Source organism: Bufo gargarizans, chromosome 7 (assembly GCF_014858855.1).
Source record: "Bufo gargarizans isolate SCDJY-AF-19 chromosome 7, ASM1485885v1, whole genome shotgun sequence".
NCBI lineage: Eukaryota > Metazoa > Chordata > Amphibia > Anura > Bufonidae > Bufo > Bufo gargarizans.
In genome coordinates this window covers 65,595,008-65,617,144 of record NC_058086.1, presented here as the reverse complement: position 1 = coordinate 65,617,144, position 22,137 = coordinate 65,595,008, and the positions used below count along the sequence as shown (strand labels likewise).

Sequence of the window (22,137 nt, the reverse complement as noted above, 5' to 3'; positions counted from 1 at the left end):
TCCCCCCCCCCCATATAATGTCAACGCCAGTTAGGGAAAGATCATCGGACTTCCCCGTGCTCAAATCCAGTGTCACGGGAGGCTGTTCGCTAGGAATGGCTTGTCGTGGAAGCTGGTGAAGAGGAGGCGGAGCATTGGGACAGATGTTTAGGTTTAGGGAGAGAATGAAATTCAAGGGGAATATCTAGGATTGTAATGAGTTAACTTTTTCTACTTCCAAGTGCCCACCCACCCCCTCTTTGTTTCAAGACAAGAAGAGAGGGGGGGGGGCAAAGGGCTGTGCTGTGAGAGGTGTCTGTTTTCTCATCCTTGTACAGGCGTCCCAACAAGGGAGCTATATAGAGAGTGAAGGAGTGCATAAGCCAATTATATGGCTCGATGATATGTATATATTATTCACTGCCTATAGAGAAGCACCTCTTTGAAGTGTCACATATGACGTAGGCAGTATTCTTGTTAGGATAAACTCTATTACAAAATGGCGATGGTAACCAGATGTTTACATTAGTTCACATTCCAAAGTAGGACCCAGTGCGCAGATGCAGGTGTATTATCTCCTCTCGCTTATCTCTTCTTCCTTTTTGACCAATGAAACAATGTTTAAGCCTCATTGAGGACTGCCCTCTTCTGAAGATGTATATACGCTTACCCTATGTAATAAAAGTTAGAGATTGCATTGACCATCTATGTGTCAGTGTCTAGTCTCTCAGCCACGCGAGGATATTAACCCCGGGGGGGGGGGGGGGTACATTGATTTGGAGCACCAGAGTATCTTAAATGCCCTAATTTAGGGCGTCTTTATCACATCCCCTCAGTATACATGATTAGCTGCGTACTTTGGGGTGGTGTTTTTTCCGCAATACATGCTGTTAAGAAGGTGTAATAAAATGTAGTACAGAGAAAAAAAGTCATAAACCGTAAGTCAGGCGCACATCCATCAGACACAGAGGAGAATACATGAACCTTTTATTGTACCTTTGGGTTTCTGTCTATCCGGGATTATTTCTTCTTCGTCATATGGAAGATGCAGTGTAATATAAGAAGACAGAAGGAAGGGGTTCTGCACAGAGCAGTCTTACACCGGTAAATCTGACATTCTACATACCTTCAGAACTAGAGTGGGAAGGCCGTGTCCTCGTACTACCTGTAGTTAGAAATTAGAATAAGTGACACAGAAGCTATGAGTCAGGTATATTGGACACACAGAAGTCTACGGACCTCTCCAGGGTTCTCTTTTGTAGTAATGTCTCTTTTCTTCAATATCTGCAGAAAGAAAATTGGCTGAGTAACTTAAGACACGATTAAAGGGGTTAGTGACAAGAACCTGTAGTACAGGTTCGCAGCTCCATTGATGTGAATAGGGTTAAGCAACAATAACACACACAACCTGTGAAAAGACGTGGTGCCGTTTTTGGAAGAAAGCCGCCATGTATTTCTAATCAAGCTAAGCTAAGCTTGGTGTTCTGAACTGACACCTCTGGGGTCAGATCATCTCCCATAGATTAGGCATGTTGAATTCCAATGGGCCAATCCTTATGTACTGTCATAGGAGAGTCAGTGAGGCCCCCCTATACAAATTAGATGGTTGGCCGCTCCTGCAGCCTTTCATCTAATGTGTATGATCAGCTTAAGTGGCTGCCCCAGTCCCTCCAGCAGATCTCCCAGCAATGAAAAAGAGAAATGCAGAGAAAATTGGGCAGAATTTGACACATTCTTATGATTTACTGTTAGCTTTAAATGATCCTAAAAGGAGCATAAAATACACACCCTCTGTGTCCTCCATGACTTGTCTAGCCTGAGATGGCTGCTTCTTTGCAAGTGAACAAGTGCAAAAAGATATCAGAACTTTGTGTAGGGACACACAGCACAGATAGATAGATCTAATATAATATCTCTCTCTCTATATCATGTAAATATCTATATACAGACACAAACATTAACTTGTCCATTTAAAGGGGTTATACAGGCCACATACTGTACATTGATGACCCATTGTCGTGATAGGTCATCAATATCGGAATCGGTCAGGGTCAGACACCTGGCACCCCTGCCGATCAGCTGTTTGAAGATGAGGCAGAGATCCACGCGAACGCAGTTTCCTCTTCATTACACTGCCCATTGTCTCGGAAATTTTGCCGGTACAGTGTAATGACAAGTACTCACTCCGTTCACTTGAACTCCTCCCATATATCGATTGTAGTCGACGATACAATCGGGCTTGAGGACAGTTGCCGCGGTACCTCGCACAGGGACGATGCCGTTACCATGAATTGTGGACAGTACAAGGACATCCCTCTTGTCTTTATAGCTGACCAGCAGCAGGTTTCCACTGGTAAGGGCACGGGTCTCACCCCTGGGGACAGGTACCTGGAGAGGGTAGGTAGGGAGGCCGGGCCGAGCAGGGACTGGAACAAGGGGATACTAGTATAAAAGTTATCCACATACAGGAGGTAACCCTTATCTAGCAGTGGGTGCATAAGGTCCCACACAAGTTTCCCGCTAACACCCAGAGTGGGGGGACATTCTGTGGGTTGAATACGGGAATCTCGCCCCTCGTACACATGAAACTTGTAAGTGTACCCTGAGGTACTCTCACAAAGTTTGTACAGCTTCATGCCATACCTCGCCTGCTTAGAGGGAACAAACTGGCGGAAAATGAGTCTCCCCTTGAAAGCAATAAGAGACGCATCAACCGCGACCTCCCTTCCAGGTACATAGGCCTCCACAAATTTCGGTGATCGATTACCGGCCTGATTTTGTACAGGCAGTAATAGGCAGGATCACCTCGGGAGGGACATGCTGCATTATCTGCATAATGCAGGCATTTCCAGATGGCCACAAACCGGGTACATGTCATGGCCATACTGTAAAGTGGGGTCTGGTAAAGGACGTCCCCACTCCAGTACTGCCTGACACCGTTTTTTTTTGACTAGGCCCATGTGCAGCACGAGGCCCCAAAACGTCCTAATCTCGGCTGCACTGACCGAAGTCCAGCCACCGGGCCTAGCCAAAAAGGAGCCGGGTGTTGAGCAACAAATTGTTGGGCGTACAGGTTAGTTTGCTCCACCATCAGATTACAAAGTGGTCACTGAAAAAAAGACTAAAAGTAGTCGTATTCAGTGAAGTCCACCGTGGAAATCTGAATTCCTGGTTGACCTACAAACTCAGGAATCACAGGCTCAAAATTCTCTACAGTACACCAGACAAGTTCACCGGCAGGGGGCTCCAGTCTACTTAACTGGTGGGCCGGAAAACTAGTACGAGCCCCAGAGCTGCTCGTACTAGCGTGGGCCACAGGGTCCCTGGCATGGAGGTCCCCTTGATCCGCCTGGCGGCGTCTCTGCCACCTTGAGGGCTCATCATCATCGCTAGATGATGAGGAGGATGCAGATGACAACAGGAAAGTGGGGTCATCCTCGTCCTCACTGGGGCTCTCGGAGGCAAGCAGGGCGTATGCCTCCTCGGCCGAGAACCTCCGGCGGGCCATAGGGGAGTGTGTGTGTAAATCTTTATTCAGTGTGTGTGGGGGCATGGGTGTTCACAAACTTTGCCCTACAGCTAAAAAAATTAAAAAAGAAACTAAAAAAATTAAATAATAAAGTGTAAAACGAGATTTTTGTATAACTTACCAGTAAAATCTATTTCTCGCTCTTCCTTGGGGGACACAGGAGACCTTGGGTATAGCTCAGCTCCTTAGGTGGCGTGACACTAAGTGAAAACTGTTAAGCCCCTCCTCCACAGCTATACCCTCAGCCTGGAGAGAGAGACTGCCAGTTGCGTGTCCAAGTAGTGAGAAAAGGCAAAGCCCAACAAGTGGAACTAACAAGCCAACTACCCAACGGGGTAAACCAAATCCGGAAACCGTGAAGAATAAAACAATGAACAAAACAATGAATAGGTGGGTGCTGTGTCCCCCAAGGAAGAGTGAGAAAGAGATTTTACTGGTAAGTTATACAAAAATTTCGTTTTCTCGCCCATTTTCCTTGGGGGACACAGGAGACCTTGGGACGTTCAAAAGCAGTCCAAGAGGGGAGGGACCACAGCTCCAAGGCAAAGCACCCGAAGGCATCCAGGAACCGCCGCCTGCAAACCCAGGCGGCCCAAGGCAGCATCCGCCGAAGCCCGAGTATGCACCCTGTAGAACTTGGTAAGGCGTGCAAGGAAGACCGGTGGCCGTCCTGCACAATTGCATGGCCGAAGCCAAATGCCTCCGGCAGCAGGTGGCACCGACCGCTCCGGTGAAACGAACGGTGACACCAAGGCAGAACCCTGCCCTTAGTGTGACAATCTCAGTAATAGCCATTCTGATGAAACGGAGGAAAAACCACCCTGGAGGCAGTCAAACCGTTGCGCGGACGTCCCAGCAACACAAGAGACCGAGCGTCGACCAGAGTCGGAGACCTCCAAGTAAAACTGCGAGGCCCAAACAACGTCCAATCGGTGAAGCGCCCGTTCCCGGAGTTGGGGAGGTGAGGACAACAGCCTCGTTGAGATGAAGGAAGATACCACCTTCAGAAGGAAGGAAGCGACGGGATGGAGAACAGCCCTGTCCTTGGGGAAGGACAGAAGGCTCGGAACAAGAAGGGCCGCCATTCAGACACCCGTAAGAGACACGATGGCAACAGAAAACACCACGGCTCCAAGGGAAAGATTGGAGCGCAGAGAGCACAGAATGTAGTTCCCAGGGAGGGATCGGGGAACGGTACAGAGGAACCAAAGAGCCACTCCGTGTAAGAAGGTCTTGACAGGCCCAAGAGGCCCAGGGAACGCTGGAAGAGGAAAGACAGCGCCGACACTTGACACTTCAAGTAACAGAGTCCCAGTCCCAGGTCCAGGTCGGACTGGAGAAAGACAGAACCATGGGGAGAGAAAAGCAGAGTGGGGGAATGCCAGCTTCCCACAGAACCCCAGGTAAGAACCTAAAGTCCGAAAACAGATCCTGGACAAGGCACGGCCGGAGCGAACACTAGCGTGCCCGCTGGAATCGCCTGGGCAAGCGGCAGAAAACCTAATGTGAACAGGCGCAGACCAGTAACACGGGCAGAAGGGTCGGCAAAACTGGATTGGTCGGCCCCCGAGTAACGTCGTCCCGTATCTACCCGGAGTGGGGAAGCAGAAGGACAGACTGAGGAACCGAAAGGGTCCGCCCAGCATCCGACAGATGCCAGGACAGGACAGGCTAAAGTCTATGTCTATGTAGCCACCACAAGAAGGTGTTCTACAGTCCCGGTGTGGGAGATCTAAGGATAATCATGACCGAAGAGTAGTCCTTCCAAGTTACCGAGAAAGTAAGTCCACAGCAGGACCATTGCCTAGAATGGAAAACGCAATCAGCACCCAGCGGGAGACAGAACACGGTAGACCCGGTGAATAGGCACACAGCTAGTACAGCCAGTGTGAACGAGTGAGACGATACGAGGCAACAAGGAACACCGGAACCATCCAAGTGAACAACCAACGAACAGCCTCTGAAGCCTGGCCGTGGCAGAAGCCACATCGGAGTGATATGCCCCGAGCGGGAGCCAAACCAAAGCCGGCGAGAAAAAGCAGTCGAGACAGAGGCCGGCATAGAACCCTCCAACCGAAAGGAGGAGCAGGCAACCGGGAAGTCATAGGACAGCTCAAAAGCAGAACCCCGCTACTCTGAGAGGCACCTGGCTCACCGCCTCGTAGAAGGTGAATGCCCTGAAGAACCCGAAATGGAGGTCCCACGGACCTGGATAATCGAACACCCAAGAGAAATTAGGCGACCTTCCCGAGAAGAGCGGTCCGAACCTAGTAGCAGATCAAACTGAAGCGCAGAGGGCGCCAATAAGAAGGACTCATACACACTGCATCTGAAGAGGAGGAAATGGTAGTAGGCGAGGGAACCGCAGTCCCGCCAGAGCCATCGTAGAATTCGAGGGGCGCTGCAGACAGCACTCTCGACCATGTGACCGCTTGCGCAGGGAAGCAAAGCTGTAGAGAGCACGTAGAGCCCGTCCGGGTCAGGTGGACAGAACGATCTCTTCAGAGAAGAGTGCAAGGCTTGCGGCAAGCACCGTATTTCCAGAGAAAAAAAGTATGTTGCAGGAGGAAGGGAGGCATACGAGCGAGCAGCCCCGTAAGCAGTGAGAAGGCCAACCCACCTACGGGAGGAGAAGGCATACACGGCTCAAACAACGCACAGAGCGCACAAGAACGTCCGCTCACTGCAAAATAGCCACTCGGCGAAGAGGGCCAGCCACAGAGCCTCACAGTAGCTACGGACGTGCAACGTGCAACCTGAAAGGGAGCTATGCACAAGACTAGTACAGCATGCGATGGAATGCAAGCAGTCCACCCAGAAAGGGGGGAAATGTAACTGTCAACACCGCAGTCGACAAGAGTGCAAAGGCCTGCCCCAAAAAGGGGGGATGCCCAAGGCCAGTACCTACTTCAGAGAAGTAGGACATACCATATTCCGCCCAGAAGGGGGCCATGCACATGGCCGCACAGTATCCAGCAGGAGCGCAGGAGGTCCATCTAGTGAAAGGGGGACATGCACAGGGTTATCCTAGCATTAAGCGATTGTGCAATAATCCACCCAACACCGAATTTCGTGAGAGTGCAACTAGAGGACGATAGCCCCGCTCCACTAATGAAGTAGGACATGTACAAGTCCAGTACAGCATATACCAGGACAGCCGTGAATCTCGTGAGCGTGCAAAATTCCACCCAAGGAATGAGGGGTGGCCATGCACAAGGCCAGCACCGTATCCCTATGTTAGAGGGCCATGCTCATGGCCAGCGACGTATCCGGTGAGAGCGCAATATGCCGCCCAGAAAACGGGAGCCATGAACACGTTCAGCATCGCATCCAGGGAGAGTGCGAGCATCCCGTCATGGATGGGAGTCATGCACATGGCCAGCAACGTACTGGCGAGAGAACAAACACAGTCAGTGAGAGTGTATGTAAGCCGTCTGAGGGAAGGAGGCATGCCCGTGGCCAGCAGCGAATCCAGTGAGAGTCCAGTATTCTGCCTATAGAAGGGGGTCTCGCACTAGGTCGGCAGCGAATCCAGTGGGAGTGCAGTGTTCCGTCCACGGAAGGAGGTCGTGCACATGGCCAGCACTGTATCCAGTGAGAGTGCAGTATACCGCCTATGGGAAGAATTCGTGCCTGGAGAAGTTCCCACCCCCTCCAACCGAGGCCGGAATTTTGCGGCCTAGTAGGCCACGAAGCCGGGGCCTAAATTTTTGCGGCGCTCAGCCGACCGGGAGATACCGACGGTCGGCCTGGACATGGAGGGAGCCAGGGTGACGCCTGTACAAACCGGCCTCGGGTGCCCACCCAGCGGACCGGCAGAGACAGGGGGCCGGGGAAGGAGGGCCGGATGACGGCCCAGCAGGCCGAAGCCTAGGTCAAAATTTTGCAGCGCCCTGCCGACCGGAAGCATCGACGGTTGGCCGGGACCTGTTGGAGCATCGCGCTCAATACATGCAGGCCCTGCGCCCCGCAGCGTCAGGAGCGGGTCCCTGGCCCTGAGCAGCGCACCTGTAAGGATGGGGGGTAGGGCAAACCCTGCCCTTGATGGACCGGGTGCTCGTAGAGAAGGGACAGGGGCAGCTATGTGCAGGCCCCCTGGCCCTGAATCTGCGACCGGTAAGAGGGAACAAGGCAGCATCTGGCATGACCCCTGTCAGGGGCAGCAAGGTGCGGGTCTCCGGTTCTACAGCAGTATTCCTCCCACAGCAATCTGCAGCTGCCTTCAGGAGTCTGCAGTCCCATGGAGGGGAGGAGAGGGAGCAGGTTGTCACCCTGCGGCACCCCAGGGGCCAGCCTAGGTCCAGCAGGGTCCACCAGTATGGGGTTCAGGCACGCAGGAGACCGTACGGCTGGAGAAGCCAATCTCTCACCATAGCCGTCTTCACCCTCGGTCCGTTCCAGCAGGGTCGCCCCTTCAGCTACTGGCACCGTAGTGGCAGGACGCTGGAGGAGGGACTTGGCGTGCGGGCGACCCTTGCGAAGGCGGGATGCAGGGGAGCTGGGCTGCCCTGGTCCACCTTGCCTTCTGTGGGAGAGGCAGCAGTGCAGATGACCGGCACTGGCGCAGCTCAACCCCTGGGAGAACAGAGAGGTCTAGTGCGTCTGTTGTCCCTGATGGTCTGGAACAAAAAGAAAAGAAAAAAGTAAAAATCAAAATTTAAACAACAAGGAGAAAACAGCCCTGCAGAGCAGGGAGTGTCTTGCCTCCTTGGACACTAATCAAAAACTGGCAGTCTCTCTCTCCAGGCTGAGGGTATAGCTGCTGGAGGAGGGGCTTAACAGTTTTCACTTAGTGTCACGCCTCCTAGGGAGATGAGCTATACCAAGGTCTTCTGTGTCCCCCAAGGAAAATGGGCGAGAAAAGAGAAACTTACAAATGCGCTGTGGGGTGGCATGAGGTGGACCTGCACAATATTAGGTAAGTGGTTTTACTTTTCGGGTTGACTTTTGTATTCATCTCATGATAAGCACCTATCCATGCCTGTAGTATATGATACCAACCTGTATAAGACACACATAGACACGACACTACTGGCCGCCAGCGCAATCCACATTCACAGCTTTTATAGGTGAGCATGAATCACGCAAAATGGCCCCTGCCCTCAGCAGTCGCATATACAGTACCTAACTAACATCTTAGTACTCCTGTAGACACAGGACCACAGCAACCATTGTGCAGTCAAGGATCGCTGATGCAGAGCAGCTATAGAAATTAGCAGGACTGCAGTGCGACTCACAAGCTGCCGTGACCCCAGAATAGGAAAAAGATCCCACTTTACTCAAGTCGCGTAGCAACTGCATTGACTTTTGTGGCTGCGCAGCGATCCTTGGTCATGATCCTTGTGTCACGGCCAAGATCATCGTGTAGCTCCAGTCAACGACTAAATGTATACATCCCCTCAGTATACATGATTAGCTGCGTACATTGGTGCAGTGTTTTTTTCCGCAATACATGCTGTTAAGAAGGTGTAATAAAATGTAGTACAGAGAAAACGAGATTTTTGTATAACTTACCAGTAAAATCTCTTTCTCGCTCTTTCCTTGGGGGACACAGAAGACCTTGGGTATAGCTCATCTCCCTAGGAGGCGTGACACTAAGTAAGAACTGTTAGCCCCTCCTCCACAGCTATACCCTCAGCCTGGAGAGAGAGACTGTCAGTTGCGTGTCCAAGTAGTGAAAACAAGGCAAAGTCCAAAAGTGGAACCAACAAGCCAACTACCCAACGGGTAAAACAAACCCGGAAACCGTGCAGAGAAGAACAAAGAATGGGTGGGTGCTGTGTCCCCCAAGGAAAGAGCGAGAAAGAGATTTTACTGGTAAGTTATACAAAAATCTCATTTTCTCGCCCAGTTTCCTTGGGGGACACAGAAGACCTTGGGACGTTCAATAGCAGTCCAAGAGGGGAGGGACCACAGCACCAAGGCGAAGCACCCGAAGGCATCAAGAAACCGCCGCCTGCAGACCAGGCGGCCCAAGGCAGCAGACGCTGAAGCCCGAGTACGCACCCTGTAGAACCTGGTAAGGTGTGCAAGGAAGAAGTGACCGCCTTGCACAAATGCATGGCCGAAGCCTAATGCCTCTGACCCAGGAGGAACCGACAGCTCTGGTGAAATGAACGGTGACACCAAAAGCAGAACCCTGCCCTTGGTGCGGCAACCACAGCAATAGCCACTCTGAGAAAGAGGAGGAAAGCCACCCTGGATGCCGTCAACCCTTCGCGCGGACCTCCTGGAACCCAAGAGGCCGAACGTAGACAAGAGTCGGAGATCTCCAAGTAAAAAACTGCAAGGTCCAAACAACGTCCAAACCGGTGAAGTGTCCGTTCCCGGGGGTGGGAAGGGGAGGACGACTGCCTCGACGAAATGAAAGACAAACACCACCTTCAGAAGGAAGGAAGAGACGGAATGGAGAACAGCCCTGTCCTGGGGAAAGACAAAAGGCTCGGAACAAGAAGGGCCGCCACTCAGGCACCCGCCAGAGACACGATGGCTACAGAAACACAACCGTACAGGACAGAAGGAGTAGAGAGAACCACTGTAACGGCTCCAAGCGAAAGATTGGAGCGCCAAGAGCCCAGTATGTAGGTCCCAGGGCGGTACCGGAGGGCAGCACAAAGGAACCCAAGAGCCGCTCCACGGAAGAAGGTCCAGACAGGCCCAGAGGGCCGGGGAACGCTGAAAGAAGAAGGGCAGCGCTGACACCTGATACTTCAAGCGACAGAGTCCCAGTCCCAGTTCCAGGCCGGACTGGAGAAAAACAGAACCATGGAGAGAGAAAGGAAGAGCGGGGGAACGCCCAGCTTCCCACAGAACCCCAGGTAAAAACCTAAGTCCTCCAACAGATCCTGGACGAAACACGGCCAGGAGCGAACACTAGCGAGCCCACTAGAGTCGCCTGGGCAAGAGGGTGAAAACCCAATGATCAGGCGCAGACCAGTAACACGGTAGAACGGTCGGTAGAACTGGTCCCGCCGGCCCCCGAGCAAGTTGTCCCGGATCCACCCTGAGTGGGGGAGCAGAAGGACAAACGGACAGGAACCGAAGGGTCCGTCCAGCAACCGCCAGATGCCAGGACAAGACAGGCTAAAACCCAAGCCGATGCAGTCACCACAGGAAGACGGACTACAGTCCCGGTGTGGGAGATCTGAAGACAATCTTGGCAAAAGGCAGTCCTCCCAAGCTACCGAGAAGGTAAGTCCATAGCAGAAACATTGCCTAGAATTGAAAACAAAAAAAAAAACAAAAACGCAATCTGCACCCAGCGGGAGGACAGAACGCCGTAGACCCGGTAACTAGGTACACAGCTAGTACAACCAGTGTGGACAAGGGGGACTCAAAGGGAACACCAGTACCATCCACATGAACAACCACGCTCTCCCCCGAGGGAAGGGCAGTGAAGGAACAGCCTCTGAAGCGCGGCCGGAACAGAAGCCACATCGGAGTGATCTGTACCGAGTGGGAGCCAAACCGACCGGCGAGAAAAGGCGGTCGAGACAGAGGCCGGCATAGGAGTGGGCAACAGAGAAGCCATAGAACAGCTCAAAAGCAGCACACCGCTACACTGAGACACCCGGTCCACCGCCTTGAATACCCTGAAGAACTCAAGGCGGAGGTCCTCCGGACCTGGGTAGGCGAGCACCCAAGAGAAGTTGGGTGACCTTCCCAAGAAGAGCAGCCCGAACCTGGTAGCAGATCAGACTGAAGCACCGAGGGCGCCAACCGGAAAGAATCATACCACACTGCACCCGAAGAGGAGGAAAAGGTACTAGGTGAGGGGACCGTAGTCCTGCCAGAGCCAACATAAAATGCGAAGGGCGCTGCAGACAGCACTCTCGACCATGTGACCACTAGCGCAGGGAAACAATGCCGCGGAAGGACGAATGGGTACGTATCTAGGAACCACGAACACTCCCCGGGCGGAAGGGCCAACGAAATGAGTGAGTACCACCCAGCTCGGTGCAGTAGCGAGCAGCAGAGCCCGTCTACTTAAATATAAGGTATTCATCTGTTGCTTATTGGACAACACCTTAGGCTCACACAGGTGGACAGAATGATCTCCTTAGAGAATAGTGCAAGGCTTGCTGCAAACACCGTCTCCCAAGAGAAAAAGTATGTCGCAGGGGGAAAGGAGGCATACGTACGAGTAGCCCCGTAAGCAGTGAGAAGGCTAACCCACCTACGGGACGAGAAGGCATACACGGCCCAAACAACGCACAAGAACGTCCGCTCACTGCAAAAATATCACTCAGCGAAGAAGGCCAGCCACAGAGTCCCACAGTATCTACGGAAGTGCAACTGAAAAGGAGTTATGCACAAGACTAGTAAGGTATGCGATAGAACGCAAACTGACCTCCTCGAAAGGGGGGGACATGTACCTGGCAAACTGCAGTCAGCAAGAGTGCAAGGGCCCGCCCCAAAAAGGGGGTGATGCCCAAGGTCGTAACTACGTCAGAGAAATAGGGCATACCCTACTTCGCCCAGAAGGGCGCCATGCACATGGCCACACAGTATCCAGCAGGAACGCAGGAGGTCCACCTAGTGAAAGGGGGGTCATGCACAGGGCTATCCTAGCATTAAGTGAGTGTGCAACAATTCACCCAACACCGAAATTTTGTGAGAGTGCAACTACTCCACCAATGAAGGGGGAACATGAGCAAGTCCAGCACAGCACATACAAGGACAGCCTTGAATCCCGTGAGCGTGCAAAATTCCGCCCATGGAATGAGGGGTGGTCACGCACAAGGCCAGCACCGCATCCAATGGGAACACAAGCGTTCCACCCATGTTAGAAGGCCATGCTCAAGGCCAGCAATGTATCCGGTGAGAGTGTAGTATGCCGCCCAGAACACGAAGGGTGGGGGGGGGCCATGCACATGGCCAGCATCGCATTCAGGGAGAGTGCGAGCAGCCGGTGAAAATGTGCGTATGTCACCTAAAGGAGGCATGCCCATGGCCGGCAGCGAATCCAGTGAGAGTGCGTACACCGCCCACGGAAGAGGGGTCATGCATATGGCCGGCAGCGGATCCAGAGAGAGTGCAAGCACCCCGCCATGCATAGGGTTCATGCACCTGGCCAACAACGTACCGGCGAGAGAACAACCACCGACCGAGGGAGTGTATGTATGCCGCCACCAGGGAAGGAGGCATGCCCAAGGCCGGCAGTGAATCCAATGAGAGTGCATCATACCGCCTATGGAAGGTGGTCATGCACATGGCTGGCAGTGAATCCAGTGAGAGTGCCGAATGCCGTCCACAGAAGGGAGTCATGCCTATGGCAGGCAGCGAATCCAGAGACAGTGCGGCGTTCCGCCTAAGGAAGGGGGTCGTGCACATGGCCAGCACCGAATCCGATGAGAGTGCAATATTCCGCCTAAGAAGGGGGTCATGCACATGATCGGCAACGAATCCAGTGAGAGTGTAGCGTTCCGCCTATGGAAGGGGTCACGCACATGGCCGGCAACGAATTGCCGTGTTCCACCTATGGAAGGTGGTCGTGCACATGGCCAGCACCGTATCCGGAGAAACTGCAGTAGGCCGCCAATGAAAGGGCGATCATGCACAAGGCCAACCCGCAGTTAAGGAGAGTGCAGTATCCCGCCAGGAGGGGGGTCCTGCACATGGCAGGCACCCTACAGAAAAAGGCCGCATGCACTGACCAGCGCCGTAGCGCGGAGAGGGCAAAAAAACCGCCTAGAAGGGGAAATGACCCTGGTAGCGCCGCAGCCGGGGAGCGCGACACCATGCCACCTATGGAAGGGGGGCATGTATACAGGCAGCACTCTGAGATGAGGCTGCAGTGTCCTGCGCAGCCCACAAGTCATATTACTAAATAATTTAATTTCTTTTTTTTTTTTTTTTTTTTTTTTTTTTTTTATTTATTTATTATAACCCAGCCTCACTGAGGCAGAAAGCCACACAGGCCCATCGGAAGCCGGCCTGTACCCAAGGGGTTAACAGGGATCCGGCCTGGGGGCGGCACTGCGATCCTCTGGGGGCGGGGGAACCTCCAGGCGGGAAGATTCGCGCCCGGAGAAGTTCCAGCCCCCTCCAACAGAGGCCCGAATTTTGCGGCCTAGCAGGCCGTGAAGCCGGGGTCTAAATTTTTAGCGGCGCCCGGCTGACCGGGGCCGCACAGTATTTAAAGTACCGGCCGGGCCTACGGAGCGGCACATACCGGCCGCGGGTGCCCACCCCGCGGGCCGGAAGAGCTGGGGACCCGGATAGAGTGGGATCGCTGCCGCGAAGTGTCGCCCAGGAGGGGAACAACATTTTGCGGCGCCCGGCCGACCGGAATGTTCCGACGGTCGGCCGGGGGCTGTTGAGGCATAGCGCTCATTTGTAGGCCGCGGTGCCCACCCGCTGTCGGAAGCGATGACCCGGCAGCCATTTCACCCCTGGAGCGGGCCCTTGGCCTAGAACAGCGCTCCATATGGCCGGCAGCCACAACCACCTTGCCCTTGGACCGGTGCCCGTGATGGGTCAGGGGCAGCAAGGCGCGGGCCCTCTGGCCCTGAAGCAGTGGCCGGTAAGAGGGAGGGGGACCCTGAGACCGGGTCTGTGAGGGTGGGAGGCCTGCATAACCCCTACGTCAGGGGCAGCTAGGTGCGAACCTCTGCAGCTCCCCAGGCATTCTTCTTGTCAGGGAGAAGGGTGCCAATGTCCTATGGAGGGGAGGAGAGGGAGCAGAATGTCGCCCTGTGGCAGCCAGGGGCCAGCCTAGGACTAGCAGGGACAAAAGGGTCCAGAGGCCCTGTCAGTATGGGGGTCAGGCACGCAGGAGACCGGGGTGGGGGGGGGGACGTAGGGCTGGAGAAGCCAATCTCTCACCACAGCCGTCTTCACCCTCGGTCCGTTCCAGCAGGGTCGCCCCTTCAGCTACTGGCACCGTAGTGGCAGGACGCTGGAAGAGGGACTTGGCGTGCGGGCGACCCTTGCGCTGGCGGGATGTAGGGGAGCTGGGCTGCCCTGATCCACCTTGCCTTCTGTGGGGGAGGCAGCAGTGCGGATGACCGGCACTGGCGCAGCTCGACCCCGGGAGAAACAAAGAGGTCTAGTGCGTCTCTGTTGTCCCTGATGTTCTGGAACAAAAAGAAAAGAAAAAAGTAAAAATCTAAAATTAAAACAAGGAGAAAACAGCCCTGCAGAGCAGGGAGTGTCTTGCCTCCTTGGACACTAAGCTAAAAACTGACAGTCTCTCTCTCCAGGCTGAGGGTATAGCTGTGGAGGAGGGGCTAACAGTTCTTACTTAGTGTCACGCCTCCTAGGGAGATGAGCTATACCCAAGGTCTTCTGTGTCCCCCAAGGAAACTGGGCGAGAAAAAAGTCATAAAACGTAAGTCAGGCGCACATCCATCAGACACAGAAGGAGAATACATGAACCTTTTCTTGTACCTTTGGGTTTCTGTCTATCCGGGATTATTTCTTCTTCGTCATATGGAAGATGCAGCGTAATATAAGAAGACAGAAGGAAGGGGTTCTGCACAGAGCAGTCTTACACCGGTAAATCTGGCATTCTACATACCTTCAGAACTAGAGTGGGAAGGCCGCGTCCTCGTACTACCTGTAGTTAGAAATTAGAATAAGTTACACAGAAGCTACGAGTCAGGTATATTGGACACACAGAAGTCTACGGACCTCTCCAGGGTTCTCTTTTGTAGTAATGTCTCTTTTCTTCAATATCTGCAGAAAGAAAATTGGCTGAGTAACTTAAGACACGATTAAAGGGGTAGCTCAGGACCAGGTAAACAGGGCTGCTTTCTTAACAAAACCAGCACCACGTCAGTCCACAGGTTGTATGTGGTACAGGTTCGCAGCTCCATTGATGTGAATAGGGTTAAGCAACAATACCACACACAACCTGTGAAAAGACGTGGTGCCGTTTTTGGAAGAAAGCCGCCATGTATTTCTAATCAAGCTAAGCAAAGCTTGGTGTTCTGAACTGACACCTCTGGGGTCAGATCATCTCCCATAGATCAGACATGTTGAATTCCAATGGGCCAATCCTTATGTACTGTCATAGAAGAGTCAGTGAGGCCCCCCTATACAAATTAGATGGTTGGCCGCTCCTGCAGCCTTTCATCTAATGTGTATGATCAGCTTAAGTGGCTGCCCCAGTCCCTCCAGCAGATCTCCCAGCAATGAAAAAATTTGGGCCATTATTTTGCAGAGAAAATTTGGCAGAATTTGACACATTCTTATGATTTACTGTTAGCTTTAAATGATCCTAAAAGGAGCATAAAATACACACCCTCTGTGTCCTCCATGACTTGTCTAGCCTGAGATGGCTGCTTCTTTGCAAGTGAACAAGTGCAAAAAGATATCAGAACTTTGTGTAGGGACACACAGCACAGATAGATAGATCTAATATAATATCTCTCTCTCTATATCATGTAAATATCTATATACAGACACAAACATTAACTTGTCCATTTAAAGGGGTTATACAGGCCACATACTGTACATTGATGACCCATTGTCGTGATAGGTCATCAATATCGGAATCGGTCAGGGTCAGACACCTGGCACCCCTGCCGATCAGCTGTTTGAAGATAAGGCAGAGATCCATGCGAACGCAGTTTCCTCTTCATTACACTGCCCATTGTCTCGGAAGTTTTGCCGGTACAGTGTAATGACAAGTACTCGCTCCATTCACTTGAACTCCTCCCATATATCGATTGTAGTCGACGATACAATCGGGCTTGAGGACCGTTGCCGCGGTACCTTGCACAGGGACGATGCCGTTACCATGAATTGTGGACAGTACAAGGACATCCCTCTTGTCTTTATATCTGACCAGCAGCAGGTTTCCACTGGTAAGGGCACGGGTGTAACCCCTGGGGACAGGTACCTGGAGAGGGTAGGTAGGGAGGCCAAGCTGATTTTTCCACACGGTCCCAGAAGCTGACGTGGATCTGGCGGCGAGGGACTGGAACAAGGGGATACTAGTATAAAAGTTATCCACGTACTGGAGGTAACCTTTATCTAGCAGTGGGTGCAGAAGGTCCCACACAAGTTTCCCACTAACACCCAGAGTGGGGGGACATTCTGGGGGTTGAATACGGGAATCTCGCCCCTCGTACACATGAAACTTGTAAGTGTACCCTGAGGTACTCTCACAAAGTTTGTACAGCTTCACGCTATACCTCGCCCGCTTAGAGGGAACATACTGGCGGAAAAAATGAGTCTCCCCTTGAAAGCAATAAGAGACGCATCAACTGCGACCTCCCTTCCAGGTACATAGGCCTCCACAAATTTCGGTGATCAATTACCGGCCTGATTTTGTACAGGCAGTAATAGGCAGGATCACCTCGGGAGGGACATGCTACATTATGTGCATAATGCAGACATTTCCAGATGGCCTCAAACCGGTAACGTGTCATGGCCATACTGTAAAGTGGGGTCTGGTAGAGGACGTCCCCACTCCAGTACTGCCTGACACTGGGTTTTTTGACTAGGCCCATGTGCAGCACGAGGCCCCAAAACGTCCTAATCTCGGCTGCACTGACCGAAGTCCAGCCACCGGGCCTAGCCAAAAAGGAGCCCGGGTGTTGAGCAACAAACTGTTGGGCGTACAGGTTCATTTGCTCCACCATCAGATTTACAAAGTGGTCACTGAAAAAAAGACTAAAGTAGTCGTATTCAGTGAAGTCCACCGTGGAAATCTGGATTCCTGGTTGACCTACAAACTCAGGAATCACAGGCTCAAAATTCTCTAGAGTACACCAGACAAGTTCACCGGCAGGGGGCTCCGGTCTACTTAACTGGTGGGCCGGAAAACTAGTACAAGCCCCAGAGCTGCTTGTACTAGCATGGGACACAGGGTCGCTGGCATGGAGGTCCCCTTGATCCGCCTGGCGGCGTCTCTGCCACCTTGAGGGCTCATCATCATCGCTAGATGATGAGGAGGATGCAGATGACAACAGGAAAGTGGGGTCATCCTCGTCCTCACTGGGGCTCTCGGACTCTGAGGCAAGCAGGGCGTATGCCTCCCCGGCCGAGAACCTCCGGCGGGCCATAGGGGAGTGTGTGTGTGTGTGTGTGTGTAAATCTTTATTCAGTGTGCGTGTGTGTGGGGGCACGGGTGTTCACGAACTTTGCCCTACAGCTAAAAAAATAAAAAATAAACTTAAAAAAAAGTGTAAAAAAGAAAGTTACAAATGCGCTGTGGGGTGGGCGATGCGCTAACAGTGGCCGGACGCAAAGAGTTCCAGCCACAGTCAGCGCATGCAAAAAAACAACAACAACTTGCTCCCAAATAAAAAGTGTGGGGGGGGGGGGGGGGGGGGCAAGCTGCAGCACCCCTGGGAGGGTCTAGGGTCACACAGTTAAGTGCTGTGGACCCCAGACACCCGATCAAGGTGCTAAAAGTGCTTTAGAAAAAAAAAATACTTTTTCCCCCTATCTGTCCCTACAGACTACAGAAACTAACTTTTTTTGGGCAGCACAGACGGAGCTCCGCTCTCTCCTGCTCCATGGACCGGTATGAGCGGGGAGAGCAGCTCCGGCAATTCAAATTTGCTGCTCCGCCTGCCCAGCCTCCCTGCCAGCCAATCAGATGCGATCCTGAGAGGTGGCGTGAGCGCCACCTCTCAGGATCGCAGGACGGTGATTGGTGGTGTATTATCACACCACCGATCACCGCCATTTCTGGGTTATCGGGTCATCAGAGACCCGAATAACCCGGAAACACAGCTAACCGCAGGTCTGAATTAACCTGTGGTTTGCTGCGATCGCCGACACGGGGGGGGGGGGGGGGGTCGGGGGGGGGGGGGGGGAGTGGGCAGGTGTCACAGGATCCCCCTGGGCATTGTCCCACAGTGCCTGCTGATTGATTTCAGCAGGCATCGGGTTCTGATCACCGCCGGCCGCACGGCGGTGATCAGAACAACATTGGTACGTCATGTGTCCTTAAGTACTGGGACATCATGCCGTATCGTAAGTCATATGTCCCTAACAGGTTAAGGGCTGCGGTGACTGACCATCGCTGAGCCTTTATTAAGACGATCAATTGACTATGATTGCATTTGTTTTCATGTCATTACATTAAGGGTTGTGGCGATTGACCATCGCTGAACCTGTATTAGAACAACTGATTGACTAAGACTGTATTTGTTTTCATGTTACTGCTTTCTGATACCTATGTATGAGTCCCCTGATGAGTTGGTTTAGGGCAAACGAAACTCGTTGGAACATTTGGAATTGGCGCTAGGGTCCCTTCCCCTTAGCTACCTGACAAAGCTGGGCGGTCACTCTTGCAGCGCAGGGACAAGGAGGGATGCCTAGATAATGAGTGAGGTCCTGTGGAGTCACCCTTGTGAGGCTGAGAGTAATACTCCCTGGACAAGAGGGGTTAGATCAGGTCAAGTAGGGTCACCTAGGAATAAGAGACCCAGTACTAGGGTCCCTGCGACCGCCAGTCAGAGATCAGCGATGTGTATATTCATGTTTGTAATGGTGTATCATTGTAAGGCCTCATGCACACGACCGTTTATTTTTAAGGTCTGCAAAAACGGGGTCCGTAGGGCCGTGATCCGTGACCGTTTTTTCGTCCGTGGGTCTTCCTTGATTTTTGGAGGATCCACGGACATGAAAAAAAAAGTCGTTTTGGTGTCCGCCTGGCCGTGCGGAGCCAAACGGATCCGTCCTGAATTACAATGCAAGTCAATGGGGACGGATCCGTTTGACGTTGACACAATATGGTGCAATTGCAAACGGATCCGTCCCCCATTGACTTTCAATGTAAAGTCAGGAGTCCCTTTTATACTATCGGATCAGAGTTTTCTCCAATCCGATGGTATAATTTAACTTGAAGCGTCCCCATCACCATGGGAACGCCTCTATGTTAGAATATACCATCGGATTTGAGTTAGATCGTGAAACTCAGATCCGACAGTATATTCTAACACAGAGGCGTTCCCATGGTGATGGGGACGCTTCAGGTTAGAATATACTCAAAGAACTGTGTACATGACTGCCCCCTGCTGCAGTCACCCCCTCCCCCCCCTGTATTTAACACATTGGTGGCCAGTGCGGCCTCCGCCCCCCCCCCCTCCCTTCACTGTAGTACTGTAGATTCATTTATGGCCAGTGGGGCCCCCCCTCCCACCCCTGTAGTACTGTAGATTCATTGGTGGCCAGTGGGTGCCCCCCTCCCACCCCTGTAGTACTGTAGATTCATTGGTGGCCAGTGGGCCCCCCCCTCCCTCCCCCTCCTAATTAAAATCTCCCCCCCTATCATTGGTGGCAGTGGAGAGTACCGATCGGAGTCCCAGTTTAATCGCTGGGGCTCCGTTCGGTAACCATGGCAACCAGGACGCTACTGCAGTCCCAGTTGCCATGGTTACTTAGCAATTTGTAGAAGCATTATACTTACCTGCGAGCTGCGCTGTCTGTGACCGGCCGGGAGCTCCTCCTACTGGTAAGTGACAGATCATTAAGCAATGCGCCGCACAGACCTGTCACTTACCAGTAGGAGGAGCTCCCGGCCGGACACAGACATCGCAGCTTGCAGGTCCTGGTTGCCATGGTTACCGATCGGAGCCCCAGCGATTAAACTGGGACTTCGATCGGTACTCTCCACTGCCACCAATGATAGGGGGGGGGATTTTAATTAGGAGGGGGGGGGGGGCCCACTGGCCACCAATGAATCTACAGTACTACAGGGGAGGGAGGGGGGGCCACTGGCCACCAATGAATCTACAGTACTACAGGGGAGCAGGGGGCAGTCATGTACACAGTTCTTTTAGTATATTCTAACCTGAAGCGCCCCCATCACCATGGGAACGCCTCTGTGTTAGAATAAACTGTCGGATCAGATTTTTCCCGAAGTGAAAACTCAGCTCTGAAAAAGCTTTTATGCAGACGGATCTGCGGATCCGTCTGTGTAAAAGTAGCCTACGGCCACGGACCACTGACGCGGATGCCAATCTTGTGTGCATCCGTGTTTTTTCACGGACCCATTGACTTGAATGAGTCCGTGAACCGTTGTCCGTCAAAAAAATAGGACAGGTCCTATTTTTTTGACGGACAGGAAAAACGGATCACAGATGCGGCTGCAAAACGGTGCATTTTCCGATTTTTCCACGGACCCATTGAAAGTCAATGGGTCAGCGGGAAAAAAAAAACGGAAAACGGCACAACGGCCACGGATGCACACAACGGTCGTGTGCATGAGGCCTTAAAGGGGTTATCTGATTTCTGAAACATCCCCCCATGTGACGGGCCGTTTTTTGCGGTCTTCAAAAAATGGAAGCCGCCTGTGTTGCCTTCCGCTATTTGCGGAACGGAAGCCGGCAATATAAATGCCTATTCTTGTCCGCAAACCTCGGACAAGAATAGGACAGGTTATATTTTATTAGCGGGGCCGCGGAACAGAGCCACGGATGTGGACAGCACACAGAGTGCTCTCCGCATGTTTTGCGGCCCCATTGAAGTGAATGGGTCCGCATCTGAGCCGATGCCGGCCCAAACAACGGTAGTGTGCATGAGGCTATAGGCCTCATGCACACGACAGTTGTTTTTTGCGTCCGCAAATTGAGCGTCCGTCAAAAAAACGGATGCTGCATCCGTTTTTTTGGGAGGATCCATTTTTTTCCACAGATCCCTTTTAAAAAAATGCCTATCCTTGTCCGCAAATGTGAAAAAAGTAGGACATGCACTATTTTCTTTTGCTGAAGGGAAACACGGACAACGGACGCAGAACACAAACGGATGAACTATCAGCATTTTTTTGCTGACCCATTGAAATGAATGGGTCCCCATCCTCGCAAAAAAAAAAAACGGAACGGAGGCCAAGAAAAACAACTGTCGTGTGCACGAGGCCTTAAAGGGGTTATCCGATTTTTGAAACATCCCCCCCATGTGCCGGGCCCCTCACAAGTAATATACTTACCCTGCTCCATGTGCCGCTCCTGGTCCCCGCACCACAGCTGCTTCTCCCTGTGCATGGATGAAAACATCCTGTGTCGGGGGGTGAAGCAGACAATGGCAGGCTGGATGGGGCCAAGCCTCCCTAGTAGGGATGAGCGAATCGACTTCGGACGAAACAGGAGCAGGAGTTCTGTACAGTATTAGAATGTATTGGCTCAGATGAGCCAAAGTTATTGCTTCACAAAGTCTCGCGAGACTTCGCGCAATAACTTCATAAATTAATTTGTACTGTAAAAAAACATTTCCTGAACTCTGGTTCGGTTCCAAGGTACCACTATGGCGGATCTCAATATCGTAAAGGGAAAGCACAGATGTCAGCAGAAGCAAAAAAAATAAAAAAAAATCATAGGAAATTTTTATCAAAGACTATTTATGAAGTTACTTCAATCTTTCATTTAGGACGCAAATAAACAGTTAAAACTGCCATAGGTGTCCATAGCCTTTCTGGTGAGTTTTCCAACAGATTTCCTATTGGTTCTATCAGTATATAGCTCTACACACAAACACTTTTCCTTTTTATCAGGGATCAATTTGACCAGATGGGTGCTAAATTATCATGTGGTCATAGGAAAGTGTATATAAGGCTTGTGTAGAGATATCTGCAGGAAGACAGGCCAAAATAAGGCATTAACACAAAATATACTACTTTCTGCTTCTGGTGTTGGAAAATTCCAGATTATATTTTTCACGTCTGCACCACC

The 22,137-nt window shown here is 52.1% G+C and overlaps 1 protein-coding gene across 1 annotated transcript in view; it reads right to left on the bottom strand.

Moving 5' to 3' along the window:
- The window catches only part of LOC122943770 (torsin-1A-interacting protein 1-like), a 179,981-nt gene that overhangs the window by 94,394 nt on the left and 63,450 nt on the right, over positions 1 to 22,137 (bottom strand). Inside the window, exons 11-14 of the mRNA XM_044301790.1 lie at positions 15,143 to 15,187; positions 15,030 to 15,068; positions 1,219 to 1,263; positions 1,106 to 1,144 (exon numbers count right to left, since the gene is read on the bottom strand). Coding sequence (XP_044157725.1) covers positions 1,106 to 1,144; positions 1,219 to 1,263; positions 15,030 to 15,068; positions 15,143 to 15,187 — 168 coding nt within the window. The remainder of the gene's footprint in view (positions 1 to 1,105; positions 1,145 to 1,218; positions 1,264 to 15,029; positions 15,069 to 15,142; positions 15,188 to 22,137) is intronic.